Source organism: Podarcis muralis, chromosome 13, assembly GCF_964188315.1.
Source record: "Podarcis muralis chromosome 13, rPodMur119.hap1.1, whole genome shotgun sequence".
In the NCBI taxonomy this organism is placed as follows: Eukaryota; Metazoa; Chordata; class Lepidosauria; order Squamata; family Lacertidae; genus Podarcis; species Podarcis muralis.
This window is the reverse complement of record NC_135667.1, coordinates 18204110-18220176: the sequence shown is the minus strand read 5'-3', so window position 1 is coordinate 18220176 and position 16067 is coordinate 18204110. Positions and strand designations below refer to the sequence as shown.

The 16067-nt window shown below is 46.0% G+C and overlaps 1 protein-coding gene and 1 long non-coding RNA gene across 2 annotated transcripts in view; one reads left to right on the top strand and one right to left on the bottom strand.

Annotated features, from left to right (window-relative positions):
• LOC114581490 (uncharacterized) overlaps nt 1-10003 on the bottom strand; it is a 46749-nt gene extending 36746 nt beyond the window's left edge. The window contains exons 1-2 of the long non-coding RNA XR_003703346.2: nt 9876-10003; nt 7935-8010 (exon numbers count right to left, since the gene is read on the bottom strand). This is a non-coding gene — a long non-coding RNA (uncharacterized LOC114581490). The remainder of the gene's footprint in view (nt 1-7934; nt 8011-9875) is intronic.
• A 1242-nt stretch (nt 10004-11245) lies between these two features.
• GRWD1 (glutamate rich WD repeat containing 1) lies at nt 11246-16026 on the top strand. The gene is made up of 7 exons (XM_028703249.2): nt 11246-11558; nt 12368-12485; nt 12693-12858; nt 12940-13153; nt 13267-13409; nt 14157-14354; nt 14838-16026. Exons 1-7 carry the CDS (start codon nt 11261-11263, stop codon nt 15147-15149), a joined length of 1449 nt encoding a protein of 482 aa, XP_028559082.1. The 5' UTR covers nt 11246-11260; the 3' UTR covers nt 15150-16026.
• Nucleotides 16027-16067: the final 41 nt, after the last annotated feature.

The window sequence follows — 16067 nt, the reverse complement described above, 5'->3', positions numbered from 1 at the left end:
TTTAACCCCTTTCCTTTCCTTCTTTCTTTTCTTTTGCTCTCTGTCTCGTCTCCGCCCCCCCCCCCTTTTCTGATTTAATCTCCAGGATCTCCACACTTCTTGGCTGCATGATGCCAAGTTATTATCAGCTCAGAGACAGAAAATGATTCCCTCAGTCATTCTCTCCCTGCTGATGCAGCTGAACATTGCAGTTATTTCGTAGAGAGCCTGGCGATGAGGGGTGGGATTCCCGTACAAATAGCTGCTGCCGTCTCCCCAGAGTCAGCTGCATCTCAGCTCCCTGGAAGCCTCCAGGTGCAAATGAGAATGAAACTCAGCTCAGTTACACACTAGTCTGCAACACCACTAAAATCACACACATTTGGGTATAGTGGCACCTTAGTCCCATCAGACACATGCAAAGAAATCACAGCAGACACAATGATGTACTAGATAAGGTCTCTCTTTGAAGAGGTGTCTACTACGCACCTCAATGTGACTGTGGGAATATATGTAAACACCAACACAAATATGTAGCACACGTGTTCCCAATACCTATTTCGTGCCTAGAAAATGGCTATGGAAATGACCATATGCAGTACACACAAATACAGCCTCCGAATATACCAGCCGCATAAAGGCATCATCCATCAAAATTACACAATATGGGCACAGAAAATAACTTTGGGGAAGAACACACTCACACATCAGTACTACTGCAAACATTTCATAATATACCACAAATACCACCATAATAATCACACACATTTACAGCAGCATGGTGGCTATAAGAAAACAGCCAGAAATGCACCACAGCCACGCAACACCAAGACACACAATGACACCTAGACAACATACATGCCACCAATGTAACAAATGCACAGAAATTTATAGCAAAACACACAGAGACACAAAATAAAGCCATAACACAGCCCTTGTGTTAAAAGTATAATATCAAATCAGCCACTGTGTGAGGATCCAGGGTAGCTGTTGAGAAGCAGGACTTTACTTGACATGTTACTTCAAGGCAAGCTGCTCCCAGCGCCTTCCATTTTTGCATTAAGAAACTTGGTTATAACCCAAGATTATGCTACGCAACCTTTTGACCAACGTTTCAAGGCACAAAGACAGGTTACAAAACTGTAAGGCACACAAAAATACAATTGCAAACACACACACACACCAACCAGCAGCAGCTAAAGATTTTTTTCCCACGTACAGCACAATTCAGCCAATGCAGACTTGAATAAATGAGGCTTCAGAGGTTTGGGGGAATTGGGTGAGAGAGACCAGCAGCAACGAGGCTCTATGAATCTCTGTGGGTGGGAAGTTTCCAAGGTGTGGGATCGCCACTGAGAAAGCCCTCCCCCTTCATATTAATCAGCCTGATGGGTCTCAAGCACTGCTCTTAAGGCTTGGTCAGGCTGCAGGTGTGTAGCTAGCTCTGCAAGGGCTAATGAGCCTTTAGGACAGAGAGTGGATGAACTGTCTCCCCTATGGCTTGATGGTGCCCTTGCCCTGTTCCCTCTCAGACTGTCTCTTTTGCCAAGTAAAAGCTTTGACCTCCTGTGACAGGACATCTAGAACAGCCTTTCCCAACCCAGAGCCTTCCAGATACCATATTTGTGCCCAGGCTGGGGAAGGCTGATGCAGAAAGAGCATCTGGTGATGTAGCAATGACAAAAGCAGATGGGCTGCCTCCGCAATCTGCCTCTGCTCGTTTTGTTTGCTCACGGGCCATGAGTGATGCCTTTTCACCTTTGAGCACCATCCTATGGACTTTTCTATGGCAGGGTAGCTCACTCAGCTGAACCATAAGTCTGATTTTTCTTCCCCCACCTTTTGAAAATCCCATGCCTTTTAAAGTCTTCTGATGCCCTCAAGCCCATAGCCCTCTCACCCTTCTCCCCATCCTGTCATGCGCTACCCTGAATCAGGGCAGCTCCTTTTCATTTTCCCCTCTTGCTTTCGGAGCGTTCAGCGACTAGTGTTAATTTTCATGCTGACTGCAGCCCTGACAGGTGGCAAGTCCCATGGGAGGCCTGCAGCAAACCCACGAGGTGCCAACGCCTCCCTGGTATGCAGCGGGCGAGACCCGCAAGCCATGCCACTGCTTAATTTAGCTTTCATATCAAATTGGGAAATCAGCGGAAAAGCTACAACATAAACAGGCCCGAAGTCCCAAGGGGAGCCCGTTAAATTAACCCAGTATGCTACAGGCTGGCTTCTGTAAAATACCCCAGGCTGAGATAACAGAGGAAGGCTTGTGGGAGTTGAAGGAGGGGGAGGAATAACTCAGGTCTGGGACTATGGCAGTGGGGAAGGGGGAGGAGCTATGATTAGAACTGGCCCATAATCTAGACGGATGGGACTTTTGTCCCGGACGCACTGGCTCTGCAGAGGTTCCAAACAGCCAGCTGCCACTGCTGCGGCAGGCACAGGGCTGTGAGTTCAACCCTTTTCAGCCACCTTGCAGTTGTGAAATTAGAGTGCCACCCAGTGGCTGCGACCTGCAGTGACGTCCCTAATTTCCATTCTGGTCATTGCCCCGTATTTTCCAGCGCCACAGAGAAAGAATTGCCACTTCAGTGGAGATGGTGAGGCTGGGATGGGGCAGAATCCAGGACAGCTTCTCACTGACACAGATCAGATTGTTTAGATCCAATTACTGACATGAAAATGCATTTTTAAACGTAATAAAACTGAACAGTGAGCTAGTTTGGAGTGCTGCTCATTCACGTTCCCCCATAACATGCCCTTGCCCTACCCCCACCCCAAACAATGAATTGGCAATGGAGCAATCCCAGGTGGCTGGATGAATCCAGCCTTTCTCCTTAATTGATAAGGTTCCTTGCCAACGCAGGTGGGCAAGAAGCCTGCATTTGAACAACAAGGGTGAAGTCATTGTCTGGCCTACACACCGGGAATGGGGACCAAGGCATATTTTTGCCCTCTGGCAGAAGAAGGGAAATTCAGAAGGAGAGAAGCAAAGGGGGCAAAAGGAAGTCCATATGGCCAGCTTTGGAGGGGAGAGAGCTCCTGCAGAGATCATGACTCTGGAGTGGAGGACAGGCTTGGGAAGACCTTCATCAGAAACCCTAAAGAGCCACCGCCAATCAGAATAGAGAATACGGGCTCGATGGACCAATGGCCTGATCTGGTATAAGGCAACTTCCTATGTTCCTACTGAGATAGCAGCAGGAGCTGGAGCCACTAGTCTGCTGTCAGCACCTGACATCCTTGGGCAGCTGCCAGGTCCCCTGTGCAGGGATCCCAATGTAGATGTCCACCCTCTCAGTGTCCTTTGAGGGACTCTGAGCAACAAAAGAAGGCTAGATCGAGCCACTCTTTTATTTTTCCACTCTGCTCTCAACCCAACGTTGCTCTGGAGCATTGTGGGGAAACTAAAGGGCTGAGAGACCCAGTTGCCCGCAACTGCTTGGAAGGGATACAGGCTCCTAAGTTTGCCAGGGCTCGCTGACAGAGGAAGGGGCTCACCAGAGGATTGTTTGCCCAGGACTCTCCTCAAAGCTAGCGATCACTCATGTGTGAAACTGCCGTTGACTCATTTAGTTTAGTACTGTATACTATTGACTCCCAGCAGCTTGCCAAGGTCTCAAGACACTAGGAGCTGAATCGCAGAACGTCTGCATGAAAAGCATGAGTTCTATCACTAAGACATCACCAGCAGTCCTCAGGGAAACCTCCTAAATTAACTCAGTATGTTACAGGCTGGTTTTAAAAAAACCCACTCTAGGTTGAGATAACTGGGGAGGGCTTTTAAAGCTTGGAAGGGCTGCATCCTTACCTTAAAAGAGGGAATTTGGGTCCCACTCACACCAGCACACATACACAAATCAGTTGCGTTGGAAGGAGCACGAGTATAAACTAGAAATTGCATTTGTATTTTATTTTGTTCAGCAACTTTGTTCTGTATTCTTCTTACTCTTTATCCAACCGGTCATTCCTATCCTAACAAAACTCTTCTTTGGTTTACCCTAATTGGACAAAAAAAGCGCATTGTGCTCATGAAGTAGGACACTGAGGTAAGCTGTCAGCTTTAGGGTACTGACTCTACGGAGATACCGATTCTTTATCTAATGGTCACATGCTTGAAAGGGCTCTGGGACTGAGGCAGGCACTGCTGCAGTTCCCCACAAGTACAAATTTTGAGAGAAATTTGCTTGCAGCTTGGGATAGATGAGGCTGGGCACATACCTGATGCCCAGGTGTGAGTGAGTGGGAATTCACTGGTGCTGATTTGGCAATACAGAAAGCCTGGCCAAGGGTATCAGAAGAGTTTGTCACATTTGTGCAGCAGTGGGATTGGAGCTAGTGTCGGGAAAGACTGCTTTAAGAGGAAAGTCTCTCTCTCTCTCTCTCTCTCTCTCTCTCTCTCACACACACACACACACACGCACATACACACACACACACACAATTCTATGAATACACACAAACACACCCCTACACCTGCTCTTCAGGAATTATTGTTTGCACACAGCCTTGGGTGTGAAGCACTATTTCAGCTCCTTGCTCTGCCATGAAGCTCACTGTGTGACCTTGGGAAAGACACAGTCTCTCAGCCTAACAACTTGGCTTCACAGGGCTGTTGTTATGAGCTGACAACTGCAAATCCCATCCTACGTTAAAAAGTGTTACAGGCATTATAAATAAGAGAAAGCTGAGGCTGAGCTGAAAGGAAAAGCCCAAGATGGAAAGCAAACCACCATGGCAAATTATTTGTGCAGGTCTTTTGACTAACCAGGTGGCTTCTAACCAAGGAGGAACTGCCCCACTCCACAACTATCTTTGCTAACACTCAACTCCTTGCCCCCCCCCCCCCCCCGCATCTGGCTTCAGGACCTGGTTTGTTAGCAGATATAAAGAAGCAACTTCATGATTCAAACCAGTGGACAGTCCAATGCAGTAATGTCTGTCCCGACATGTTAGGCAGGGTTACCCAATATTTTTGACAAGAGATGATGGGGACTTTACACAAGTAAAGCAGGTGCCACAACCACTGAGCTATGGCCCTTCTGGAAAGTTAGGGTTGCTGCCTTGCTCTGGCAGTTCCTGGAACCTTTCTTAGCTGCACCATAGAGAAAAATTCAACGAGTAAAAGCATTCCTCATGCTGAGAGGAGCCTCACCTATTGAATTTCTGGCTGACATGCAGCTGTTTCAAGGCACCAGAGCCTTGCCAGAAGAAATGTAAAAAAAGGCTGCAAGACTCCCAAATTTTTTTTTTTTTTAGCATTCAGGAACTTGACACCTCTCAACCTGCCAGAAAGGTTCTTCACCTCTGTTCTCAGAGGCAGCTCAAGACAGACAATGCAAAAATGCCACCCAGGTGAAAAGCACATCGAGTAAACTAAATCATTGCCAGTTTCCTGCCTTTTAATGGTACCCTAAAGTGTGGCACAACCTTGGACTTCATAACTGTTGGGTTATCCCCATGTGCTGTAACAAACATATAGTAGCACCTGCCCTCGTTCAAAAGGTAGGAGTCTGGTGACACGTTGATGTGACCCTGAAGTGCTGTGTTGCCTCTACTGTGGTGCCCCCTGCTGATGCCCTCCAACTTCTCAAGCTGCTGTTTCTCTTCTTCCTTGCCCTTTCAGCGCTGGCTTACTATCGTACAGCATCCAACTGTCACTGTCACCAGCAGCCAGCAGCTTCAGCTGCCCGCCACCAGAACCTGCCGGTGCGCTGCCTGCCTTGTCACATTATGGGATGCGACCCTCCCGCTCGACTGCACACAGCAAGTTTCTGGCTGAGCCGTGGCAGCCGGCAGGCTTCGGGACATGCTTGTTAGCAATTTATGATCCTGCTGAGGATAGATGGCAGCCTGCAGGGCTGGGATTCAAAGGAAACTGGGATTGCTGTAATCTCAGAGACACAAGGCGGGGGTGGGGCAGCGGAGAGAGCGCTGTACCAAGGCCAAAGCAGTAGGGAGTCCTGTAGTGTGGATATCTGGCCAAGGCGAAGCACTGGTGCAAAACACAGGAGCTGCTGGGGTTGGGAACTGGTTTCCCAGGGAGCAAGTTTTGTCTCTACTTGGCAGCCCTTGGATAAAAGTTTCAACAGATTTTAAGAACTCTTTTTGTTTGTTCCTTAAGCAGGCTTGTAAGTTATTTACCAAGTTGCTTACGGCAAGTTAGAATCCCCTTCACTTTTGCAAACAAAAAGAAAATGGTTGGTGTTTGTTCTTCTTAACAGAACTAAATATAGCTATGCCTGAACAGGCAGATTGCAGCAGAGAGAGAGAAGCAAGGCAGCACCACCCTATCAACTCTGCTGAGAAACCAACTCCATCAGGCTTCCCCTCTCCCCCAATTCAGTCACATCCATTCCATCAGGTTTCAGCAGAGGGAGAGATGGGTTTGGCTCCTCTTCTGCTTGAACCATTTTTATTCCAGCTGGTTATTGTAAGAACTTTGCAATTTACAACTAAAGTCTGAGTTTGCATTTTTCTTCTTCTTCCCTCGCAATCTCTTCTTTCGTGCCATGACTTTGCAATCCCGAGATCAGGGACTCTCCTATTTCTGATCTTTGTAAGCCACTCTGGGAACCTTTTCGGCTGAAAGGCCAGGTAAATATGTGCTGATTAAGTCATTAAATAAATAAATATTGTTGATATCTAGGAACAATTATGGGCTTTTTAGCAAAACTGGGTAGTGGTGTTATTTTAAAGAATGGCATGTGCCACTGCTGAATGTCGGGTTTTCCCATGAATCTTTTAAATTCAGTTTGTAATAAAATGAACATAAGAAGAGCCTGGATCAGGCCAATGACACATTGAGTCTAGGAGCCTTTTTCTCACAGTGGCCAACCAGATGCCCGAAAGGAGCCGAGTGCAACAGCACTCTCCCGCTCCTCGGAGTTCCTGCAATTGGCATTCAGAGGACTACTGCCTCCAACAGTGTACATTCAGGTTTCTGTTGACACAAGGCTCTGAACTGAGACCTGAGTGTACACTGTTTGTACAGTGGAGAGGGCTCAGTAAGTATGAAAATTGGGGAACTCAATTGGGAGTTTCAATTTAAAATGTTGGGAGTGTATGCAAGAATAAGCAAAATCCACATGAATATAATGGACTAGGGTGGGTGAAAGGAGCTTATGCTGTGATTGAAGTATTGCTTTTGCCCTTTTATTTTATTTTCACCTAGTTGAGTATGCACTCAGTGACACAGGAGATTGCACAGTAAGGTTGTCACCTTTCTTTGTCTTGACAAGGACTTTGACAGTAAAAAATCCAGATATTCTACAGTGGCATTGCCATGCAGCTGTTAAAGGCATACACCTTGAGGTGGTGGGCCTTTTGCTGCTCTCTCCTGCCATTTTTAAACCACTCAAGAGCAAGAGGATTTTGCTATTTTATCCTTTAACCAGTGTGTGTGTGTATTTTGCTTAGGATCTAGAGGACTCTGACAACTCTGACTTGGCTAGATTTATTATTGCTTGTAAGCCGCTCTGAGCCCAGCCTTGGCTGGGGAGGGCGGGGTATAAATAAAAATTATTATTATTATTATTATTATTATTAGATTAACCCCCCAAAACCTGACTCTGCCACTGCCAGATCTGTACTTGGCTCCACATCCAGCCACCATTTTTTTATTTCAAAAGTTGGCGATCCTAAAAACTTTGTGTGTTCCCACTGCCCCTGACACAAAAGTAGGGATTTTATAGTTCAAATTGTCCTCTCCCTGAAAGCTTCTTATATTTTCTCAGCCACACCCATATTGGCTGGGTTCTGGGGAAATCTCTTTCAGTAAAAGGATATTACATATAATAACATCTCCTCATACTTCTTGAATTCCTTGAGAGTTTGGTCAAAAATCCAAAATACAGAATTAGTGCAACTTTGTCAGCAGAATCTTCTAAAGTTCTCTACTCACACAGAGGCATAATCATTCGTAGCTGACTAAGTGAGCTGTTTCAATGTAAACTCACCATGTAAGTACAGTACTCCTTCTCTAGCAGGCAAGTCACGTCAGTCCCTATGTCCTGCTGAAATCCAGTGGATAACCTTTTGAATAAGAAAAAGGGAGAAAAGTGAATGAGGTACTAACAGGCGCACTCCTATGTAATCCCTCAAAATTGAGCCCCATTGGAATCAATGGTGATTACGCCCAGGTAAGTGCAGCATAAGCTAGGCAACTGTAGGAAAGGAGACTATTTGTGACTATTTTTATTTGGTTTTGTTTTACGTGGTGGAAAATGACATAGTTGAAGTCATACTTAATTCTGTCTTCCAAGAATGGTTGGGACTAGAAATCATAGAATTGTAGACGCAAAAGGGACCCTGAGGATCATCTAGTCCAATCCCCTGCAATGCAGAAATATGTAGCTGCCCCATATGGGGATCAAACCTGCAACCTCTGTGGTATCAGCACCATACACTAACCAACAGAGCTATCCAGGCAATTAATTCCTAAGAAAATAAATACTGCAGTTCGCACCTGCTCCAAAAATCACCTCCTTTGACATAGAAATCCTGCCAGAAATCCCAAATGTTTGAGAGCTAGCTGTGGCTATTCAGGAACAGTCTGCCCATGCTCAGAGACACAAGTACTTATTATGCATATGCCATGGCTAAGGCCTAGTACTAAAAATAAACTAATAATCTAGTTTGCTTGGTATGGCTGGCTGCTTTTGTTCTTCTGCGTATATAAACTCCTATGTTTGTAATAAAAACCTTTAAACCACTTTCACGGATGTCTTACTTATACAGTGGTACCTCGGGTTAAGTACTTAATTTGTTCCGGAGGTCCGTTCTTAACCTGAAACTGTTCTTAACCTGAAGCACCACTTTAGCTAATGGGGCCTCCTGCTGCTGCCGCGCCACCAGAGCACAATTTCTGTTCTCATCCTGAAGCAAAGTTCTTAACCCAAGGTACTATTTCTGGGTTAGCGGATTGATGACATTGTTCCGGTTATTGCAATATGAAGGGCCATAGCTCAGTGCAAGCCAAAGGTCCCTGGTTCGATCTGCAGCATCTCTGGGTGGAGTTGGGAGACTCTTGCCTGAAGCCCTGGAGAGCAGCTGCCAGTCAGTGTAGACAATTCTGAGCAAGATGGACCAATTGTCTGACTCAACATAAGGCAGATTCCTATGTTCCTATCTCAGTAGTCAAAACTGCGCATTTGTGTGCGTTTTAACTAGATAATTAATTCATTGAAAGTGAGGAGAGAACAACGAGAGGATAGGAATTTTTAAGTGCTGTGAAGTAGAATAATTTATAGAATTACCGCGGCTGGGTTTATGGGGAGAAAAGCAACAGGCGCCTGAAGTGGAGGATACCACTGAGCCTTTCAGTAGCACTTTAAAAACAAAATTTAAATAAATCAATAAGGCTGCGGTGAATAGTCGGTTGCCATGGTAATGGAACCAATTGCCCTTTTCTGAAATGGCGCTTCGGGATAGCGCTCTTTGTGGGGGAAGGGAGTCCTCTGCCCTGTTCCAAAATGTCCTTTGATAAACTTGCCCACACTTAAAATGGCCGTTTCGGGGGGAAATTAATAGGTGCATCGGTATGCAGTGCACGGCCTCTTTAGAGACAGCGCGGCTGCCGACTGCCCTTTTCTAAGATGGTGGCGGTCCGGGAGTAGCGCCTCTCAAAATGGCGGCAGGCATTCTCTGCCCATACTCAAAATGGCGCTCACCTTTTACCGTGTTTTCAATGAGGAATAAAGCCGCGCAAACCATAAAAAAGGGCTACCGCCATTCCATCTTCCCACAACTCTGATTTCCAGCGCTGACTTTCAGAGAGAAACTTCTGTAAGACTGCATTTATTTAAAACAGCAGTTTCCCTTAATAAAGATGGCGGCATTCTGCTTTTAAAAAATGTGACTGGGTGCTAACGCTTAATAAGGCTTCTAAACTCTCTTACCTAAAATATCTTAATTTGAATTCAAAGTGCGGAAGGAAGACTTTGACCCGCTGAGTTACTAGGGGCAGGATTTTTGAACTCCAACCGGGAGAGGGAGAATGAATAACGTTTTCCAATATGGCCACCTGCTCCTTTTTCCTTTTAAGTGAATTAGCGTTTCCCTTTTGAGAAACGTAGACCAAAAATTTTAGAGCGATCATTCCAATAGTCAAACACGGGACAATGATCGTTTTGACGTAATTTCCCCTCGGATGTCGAGTGAAAGTGATAGCAGCCCATAGGACACAAAGCAGAAATTCAGGAATATGTAGCTATGGTTGGGCAGAAGCGTGCCCCTAAGTAGAATCTACTTGAAACGTGGTTTTATACTCTTTTAAGTTCTTGTTTTTTGTGACGAATGTGCGTGTCTGTTTGTATAAAGTCTCAAAATATTTGCAAATTGTGCCGCAAATGCAAATCAAATACTCAGCCTTCTTTTTTATTCCTAACGGGTAGGATGGGGCGCTGAAGCTGAATAAGTTACAAGAACTCTGCAATTGAAGTCCAGGGATTTTATATTAAAACATTAACGCTACACCACCTCCAGCCTTTGGCACAACAAGCAGCCTTGTTAAACGGTGCTTAACAACTTTATTATTAATTTATTATTCGCTTCCTATGAAACATCCCAAAGCTATTGATGATAAAAAAGGTATAGCTTCTTAGGGACAGAACTACCTAAACCGTATAGAAACTTATTCTTGTATGCTACTACAGTGGCAAGAATGTTACTTGCCATAAAATGGAAAGAAGCAAAGGAAGAATGGATACAAAAACTTACGGAATTTGCAGAAATGGCGAAACTTACCAGAAGAATAAGACATCAAGATGACACAATTTTCATAAAAGAATGGAAATGGTTTATTGAATATTTAGATAAATTGTAAATAGATAAAAACATTGGCAGCATTATTGTAATAACCTGCAGTTTCATATATTTAAAGATGAATAAATGAGCAAATTAAGGTAATTCGGACATGCAGAAGATATTAAAAATAAATTTAATAAACCGTAGAAAGAGGGGGGAGGAAGTGAAGTTTTGAAATGTCAAAATGATTTCAAATTTAGTGAAGTGTATAAACTTGAAAAGTAAATCTTTTTTTAAAAAAATAAGGAAGGTCTAGCTTCTCACCCGACGGAGTTATTTTGAAAATTGAAAATCTTCCATACAAAATACACCTCAGCGGTATTTAAAGTTTAAATCAATTTAAAGTGGTCTCTGGAATGCCCTCGCAACTCAAAAGTCAGAGCTTTACATGCAGAGAAGTCATGCTAACGAGCTCCTCAAAGAGAAATATGGACACTGTAAATCGAGGTGCTCGCGTTAGTCTCCAATTTCTGCGTCTATGTTGAGTATACGTCATCGAAAGAGGAAATGGGAAGCCGAGCCCATAGTGGGGCGTGGCTATGGAGAGCAGCTGCCCGCTTTCAAGATGGAGGAGCCCAGCACATGGAATGAGCCGAGCAGCGGCTCCAGTAGCAGCAATGAGGAGGATGAGGACATGGAAATGGAGGAGAAGGGGCAAGACGAAGAGAAGGGTCGAGGGGGAGCTTATGTGCCAGGACAGGGGGCCCCTCCAGCACCTGGGGAAGAACTGGTGATGGACGAGGGTGCCTATCGCCTCTATCATCGCGCAGGCACAGGTCAGATCATGTATTGGAGAAAGGAGGGGGGGTCTGTCTTTTTGGACTGGAAAGGAAGGGGACGCTTGCTAAGGTGAACGGGAAAGGATTCCAAGATTGTAGACAGGGAGGAATGGAGGTGGGAATTTGTCAGGGTATAGATGCATTGGTTCTTCGATGTGGGCCACACATGGGTTAGTTTGATTGTATAGGCGAGCCTGACTCCTAAAGACCTCAGCCACAAATATTATGGGAATGTGGCATGGCATATGATGAGTGGCTGTAGGTTAGGAGCGTCCTTTAGGGGCCAGAAGATATGGGGTGTGTGTGTGTGTGGATAAGTTTAAAACAACAAGGGGTATGCACTGAACCTCATTTGTAGCAAACCCATGACCTCTTAATTCTCACCAGCCACGTTGGTAAAGTTGCAAGAGCTGTGGCTAAATAGTAAGATTCAAAATAGATTCCACTGCATGTTTTTCCACAAAGTTAGTAACTGTGAGTACAGAACTAGAAGCTGAGGGCTGTGCCAGACCTGTTGTACTACTTATATCAAAAAGGTGAGACAAATATTAAAAACACCACAAAGCAATTTCAGCATAAACATTTCTGGCAGAGAGGCCTAAAACTAAATCTGCAGTAAATTTACATACCACCATGTGTTGCATATGTGTATATGTTAAGATATAAACAATTGTTTGCATTCCGCAAGGAAGGTAATGACTGTAAATCATCGTGATGAAGAAAACTCACAGTAGATACGGGGCAAAGAGGGGAATTGCCACAGAAATGAATGCTGATGTCCCTGTGTCTCCTCCGACCCTGTGCAGGTTCCCCTTGCTTGAGCTTTGACATTTTGCGAGATGCCCTGGGAGAGAATCGAACCACCTACCCGCTGAGCCTTCTCCTTTGTGCTGGAACTCAGGCTGAAACTGCCAATGCCAACAGGTGAGTTTGTGAGGAGCTTGGCTTCCAACAAGCCAGCTACACTTGTCCTACTGAAGCCAGGACAAGCGGGCCTGTGGCAGGGATGTGGGACCCCTGGCCTTCCCTTGTTAGATTCAGCTTTGCGGTCAGTTGTCTGGAATGCTGGGAACTGTAGTTCCCACCATTTAAATGTCTCTCGTTTTCTCTCCCCCCCCCCCCTGCAAATAGGCTGATGGTGATGAAGATGCACCACCTCTATGGGACCAAACGCGCTGGCAAGGATTCTTCAGGGTCAGAGAGTAGCAGCGACAGTGAAAGTGATGAAGACGAAGAGAAAAAACCCCAATTGGAACTGGCCATGGTCCCCCATTATGGGGGTATTAACAGAGTTCGGGTACGAGCCATATTTCCTGCTGGTCTCTCACTCTGCTCTGGCAAAGTTCTCTACCTTAATGGTCTGTTGTTGTTTCGATAGGTGACAGAATTGGGTGGATCACAGATCGCAGCGGTTTGGTCTGAGAAGGGGCAGGTGGACATATACGACCTACAGCGCCCCCTCGTGGCCCTGTCCGACTCTCAAGCCATGGCAGCCTTTCTGCGAGAAGAGCAGGCCAAGATCAAACCTGTCTTCTCATTCGCTGGGCATATGACGGAAGGATTTGCTATGGACTGGTCTCCCAAGAAACCAGGTAATCAGCTGGGATGGAACGGGAATGGAGTTGGCAGAGCCGGGAATGTAGGCACAGGAGACCTGGACCGGCAGGACCGCAGTTCAGAATAACTTGTGCCTTACCTATTCCAGGGACTCTTTTGACTGGTGATTGCAACAAGAACATCCATCTGTGGACACCTAAGGAAGATGGATCATGGCTTGTAGACCAGCGGCCTTTCACAGCCCACACTGCATCAGTCGAAGACCTCCAGTGGTCCCCAAATGAAGCTACGGTGAGGAAGTGGTGTGATGGGTGCAGCTTGCTTTACAGCAAAAATTTCTGAGCTTGGGGAAATGTTAATGTGCTTCCTAATTACCTTGGACTTAATCAAAGTATTTCAAATCAGCTAAGGCTGCATTTTTTATTTTTTAAAAAGGCAGTTGCCTATTATTTCTCTTGCATATGCTTGGCCACAAGGTTGGTTTAATGGAATCTGAAATCAGATTGGCCTTGATTTGTATTTTTTAAAAAAGCTAAGTCGAAGATCAGATCCTGGTGTCAGGTGAAGTTTTCCTTTGCAGGTGGGCTTGAATTTAAGCTGGTATTGTACAGCAAAAATGTTCTTTTGCCCACAGTTTTCCATTCCTCACATGCTTTGAAATTAATGATTTTCCTTTATGCTGCCTTTATGGTTTGAAACCAAATTGTGTGGGCAAAAGAAGCTGGTCTTGTTGTCAGTTGCAGCTACAAGCTGCACTTTCTGTAGGGGTTGGTTCTACTTGGAAGTTCCACTCTGGAACCAGTTCCAGTGTAGCTTGCATTTGCCACTGCATTTCAGAGGAATTGAATGTAAGCTCCGCTTGTCAAAGAACAACTCCTGATCCTCTGCAGCTGTATTATTACCTGCCCCCAGCTTGATAAGACATCGGGTGGGGATTTCTTAGGGGTGGGGACTGCCTTACAGGGGCCATATTAAGACCCCTGCCAGGCCTCCGCTATGTTTAACCATAACAATTTTTTGCCCTTGTTCTTGGATCAGGTTTTTGCTTCCTGCTCAGCAGATGCCTCCATCCGCATCTGGGATACACGGGCACCACCGGGGAAAGCCTGCATGCTGACCGCCAGCCAGGCGCATGATGCAGACGTCAACGTCATCAGCTGGAATCGAAATGAGCCCTTCATCGTCAGCGGTGGCGATGATGGGATCCTCAGGATCTGGGACCTCAGGCAGTTCCAGGTTAGAAATCGCTGTCAAAATATGTTAGGGAAAACCTTTAGATCAGGAGTTAGCAACCTAAGACCCATGGGCCACAAGTAGCCCACAGGGGTCATTTAACCAGCCCACGAGCCAAGCCGCCCGCTCGGCGAGTCCCCGCATGCTGCGCTAAACCAGCATGGCGCAGGGACTCACTTCTGCAGCACTGGAAATCGCAGTCGCGCTCGCTCATGCACACATGCGATTCGGCCCACGGAGGTATCTCCACTGGAGTGAACTGGCCCAGGCGAGGTAAACCTTGCCAACCCCTGCTTTAGATGTTGCTGAACTACAACTCCCATCAGCCCCAGTGAGCATGGCCAGGGATGATGGGAGTTGTAGTTCAGCCACATTCGGAGGGACAAAGGTTCCCCACACCTGTACACATTATTTCCCCTTCAAATCTTCTTCACAAGCAATAGCCCTCAAACTCAGCCCTTCTTTTGCCCTCCCCTTTCTCTGCAGAAAGGGTCAGCTGTCGCCACCTTCAAGCAGCACACGGCACCCATCACGTCCGTCGAATGGCACCCTACAGACAGCGGCGTGTTTGCAGCCTCCGGCGCCGATGACCAGGTGACGCAGTGGGACTTGGCTGTGGAGCGAGACGAGGAAGCAGAGGCCAAGGACCCAGCTTTGGCCTCCATCCCACCCCAGCTACTGTTTGTTCACCAGGGAGAGAACGACATTAAGGAGCTGCATTGGCATCCGCAGTGCCCTGGCACCCTCGTCACCACAGCCCTATCTGGCTTCAACATCTTCCGGACTATCAGCGTCTGAGGGAGAGCGAGGCTTTCAAAATGGCCGCCTGGGGTTTGCGGACCTGTTGCTAAGAGAGGTGCTAAGCACAGTACCCTTTGTTGCTTCTTTCAAGATGGCCGCAGTCTCTCCTCCCTGTGGACTCTAAAACCTTCTAAAATAATGGGTTCTTTTGTTGGTTTAATAACTAACTTTTGCTTTTGGAATAGGTCTTCACAGCTGCCCCGATTAAGCTTTGCAGTCTTTTGATGAGGTCATCACCTCACCCTGTCATCACGTTAATGAGTGATAATGATTAGAATAGCCTTTGCTCTGGTTTATCTACACTCATTCCTCGAACAAATCGGATGATTCAGGTCTCATTTAGATGTTTCCACTCCGCTATGGGAAGAGTTCAAAACAGACTTAATGGCTTTTTCTGTGTGTGGGAACCATCCAAACGTACGATGTATAAAACAGTTTGCAAGCATCTGCTTAACTGTTCATCAGAGCCTACCACTGATGTGGCAGGGGGTGGAGAGGAAATTGTAAAGAATAATGTATTTTAAATAAATATATATTATTTTGGAGGGAAGGCGGAAACCCCGTCAACATTTTGACAGGCTGCATTTTTCTTGTTTTACCTTTGGACAAGCTGGGACATACTAAGCCCAGGGCCCTGCACCAGCCATGCAGAGAGAGCCCAGCAGGGGCTCTCTAAGCCTGATCCATTTGCCACTTACCAAAAACAGAGAAGAACTGGGGGGCAGCATTACCCTACAATAATTTCTCTGATCATGTATAATACGGACTACATGATAAGGCAGGGCTTTTTAATCATTGTATTTTTTATGTTGTGAGCTGCTCTGAGAACCACGGGTGATACACAAATTTAATAAAAATTAATTTTTCAAAGTGGGAGCTAGGAATTCCCTTTGCCCCGTGTCGCAAAGAGCCAGT

Coding starts and splice junctions, on each gene's coding strand:
- GRWD1 (XM_028703249.2), top strand. CDS start 11,261: ATGTTGAGTATACGTCATCGAAAGAGGAAATGGGAAGCCGAGCCCATA. Junction 11,559..12,367: donor CTATCATCGCGCAGGCACAG/GTCAGATCATGT, acceptor GACCCTGTGCAG/GTTCCCCTTGCTTGAGCTTT. Junction 13,410..14,156: donor GGTCCCCAAATGAAGCTACG/GTGAGGAAGTGG, acceptor TTCTTGGATCAG/GTTTTTGCTTCCTGCTCAGC.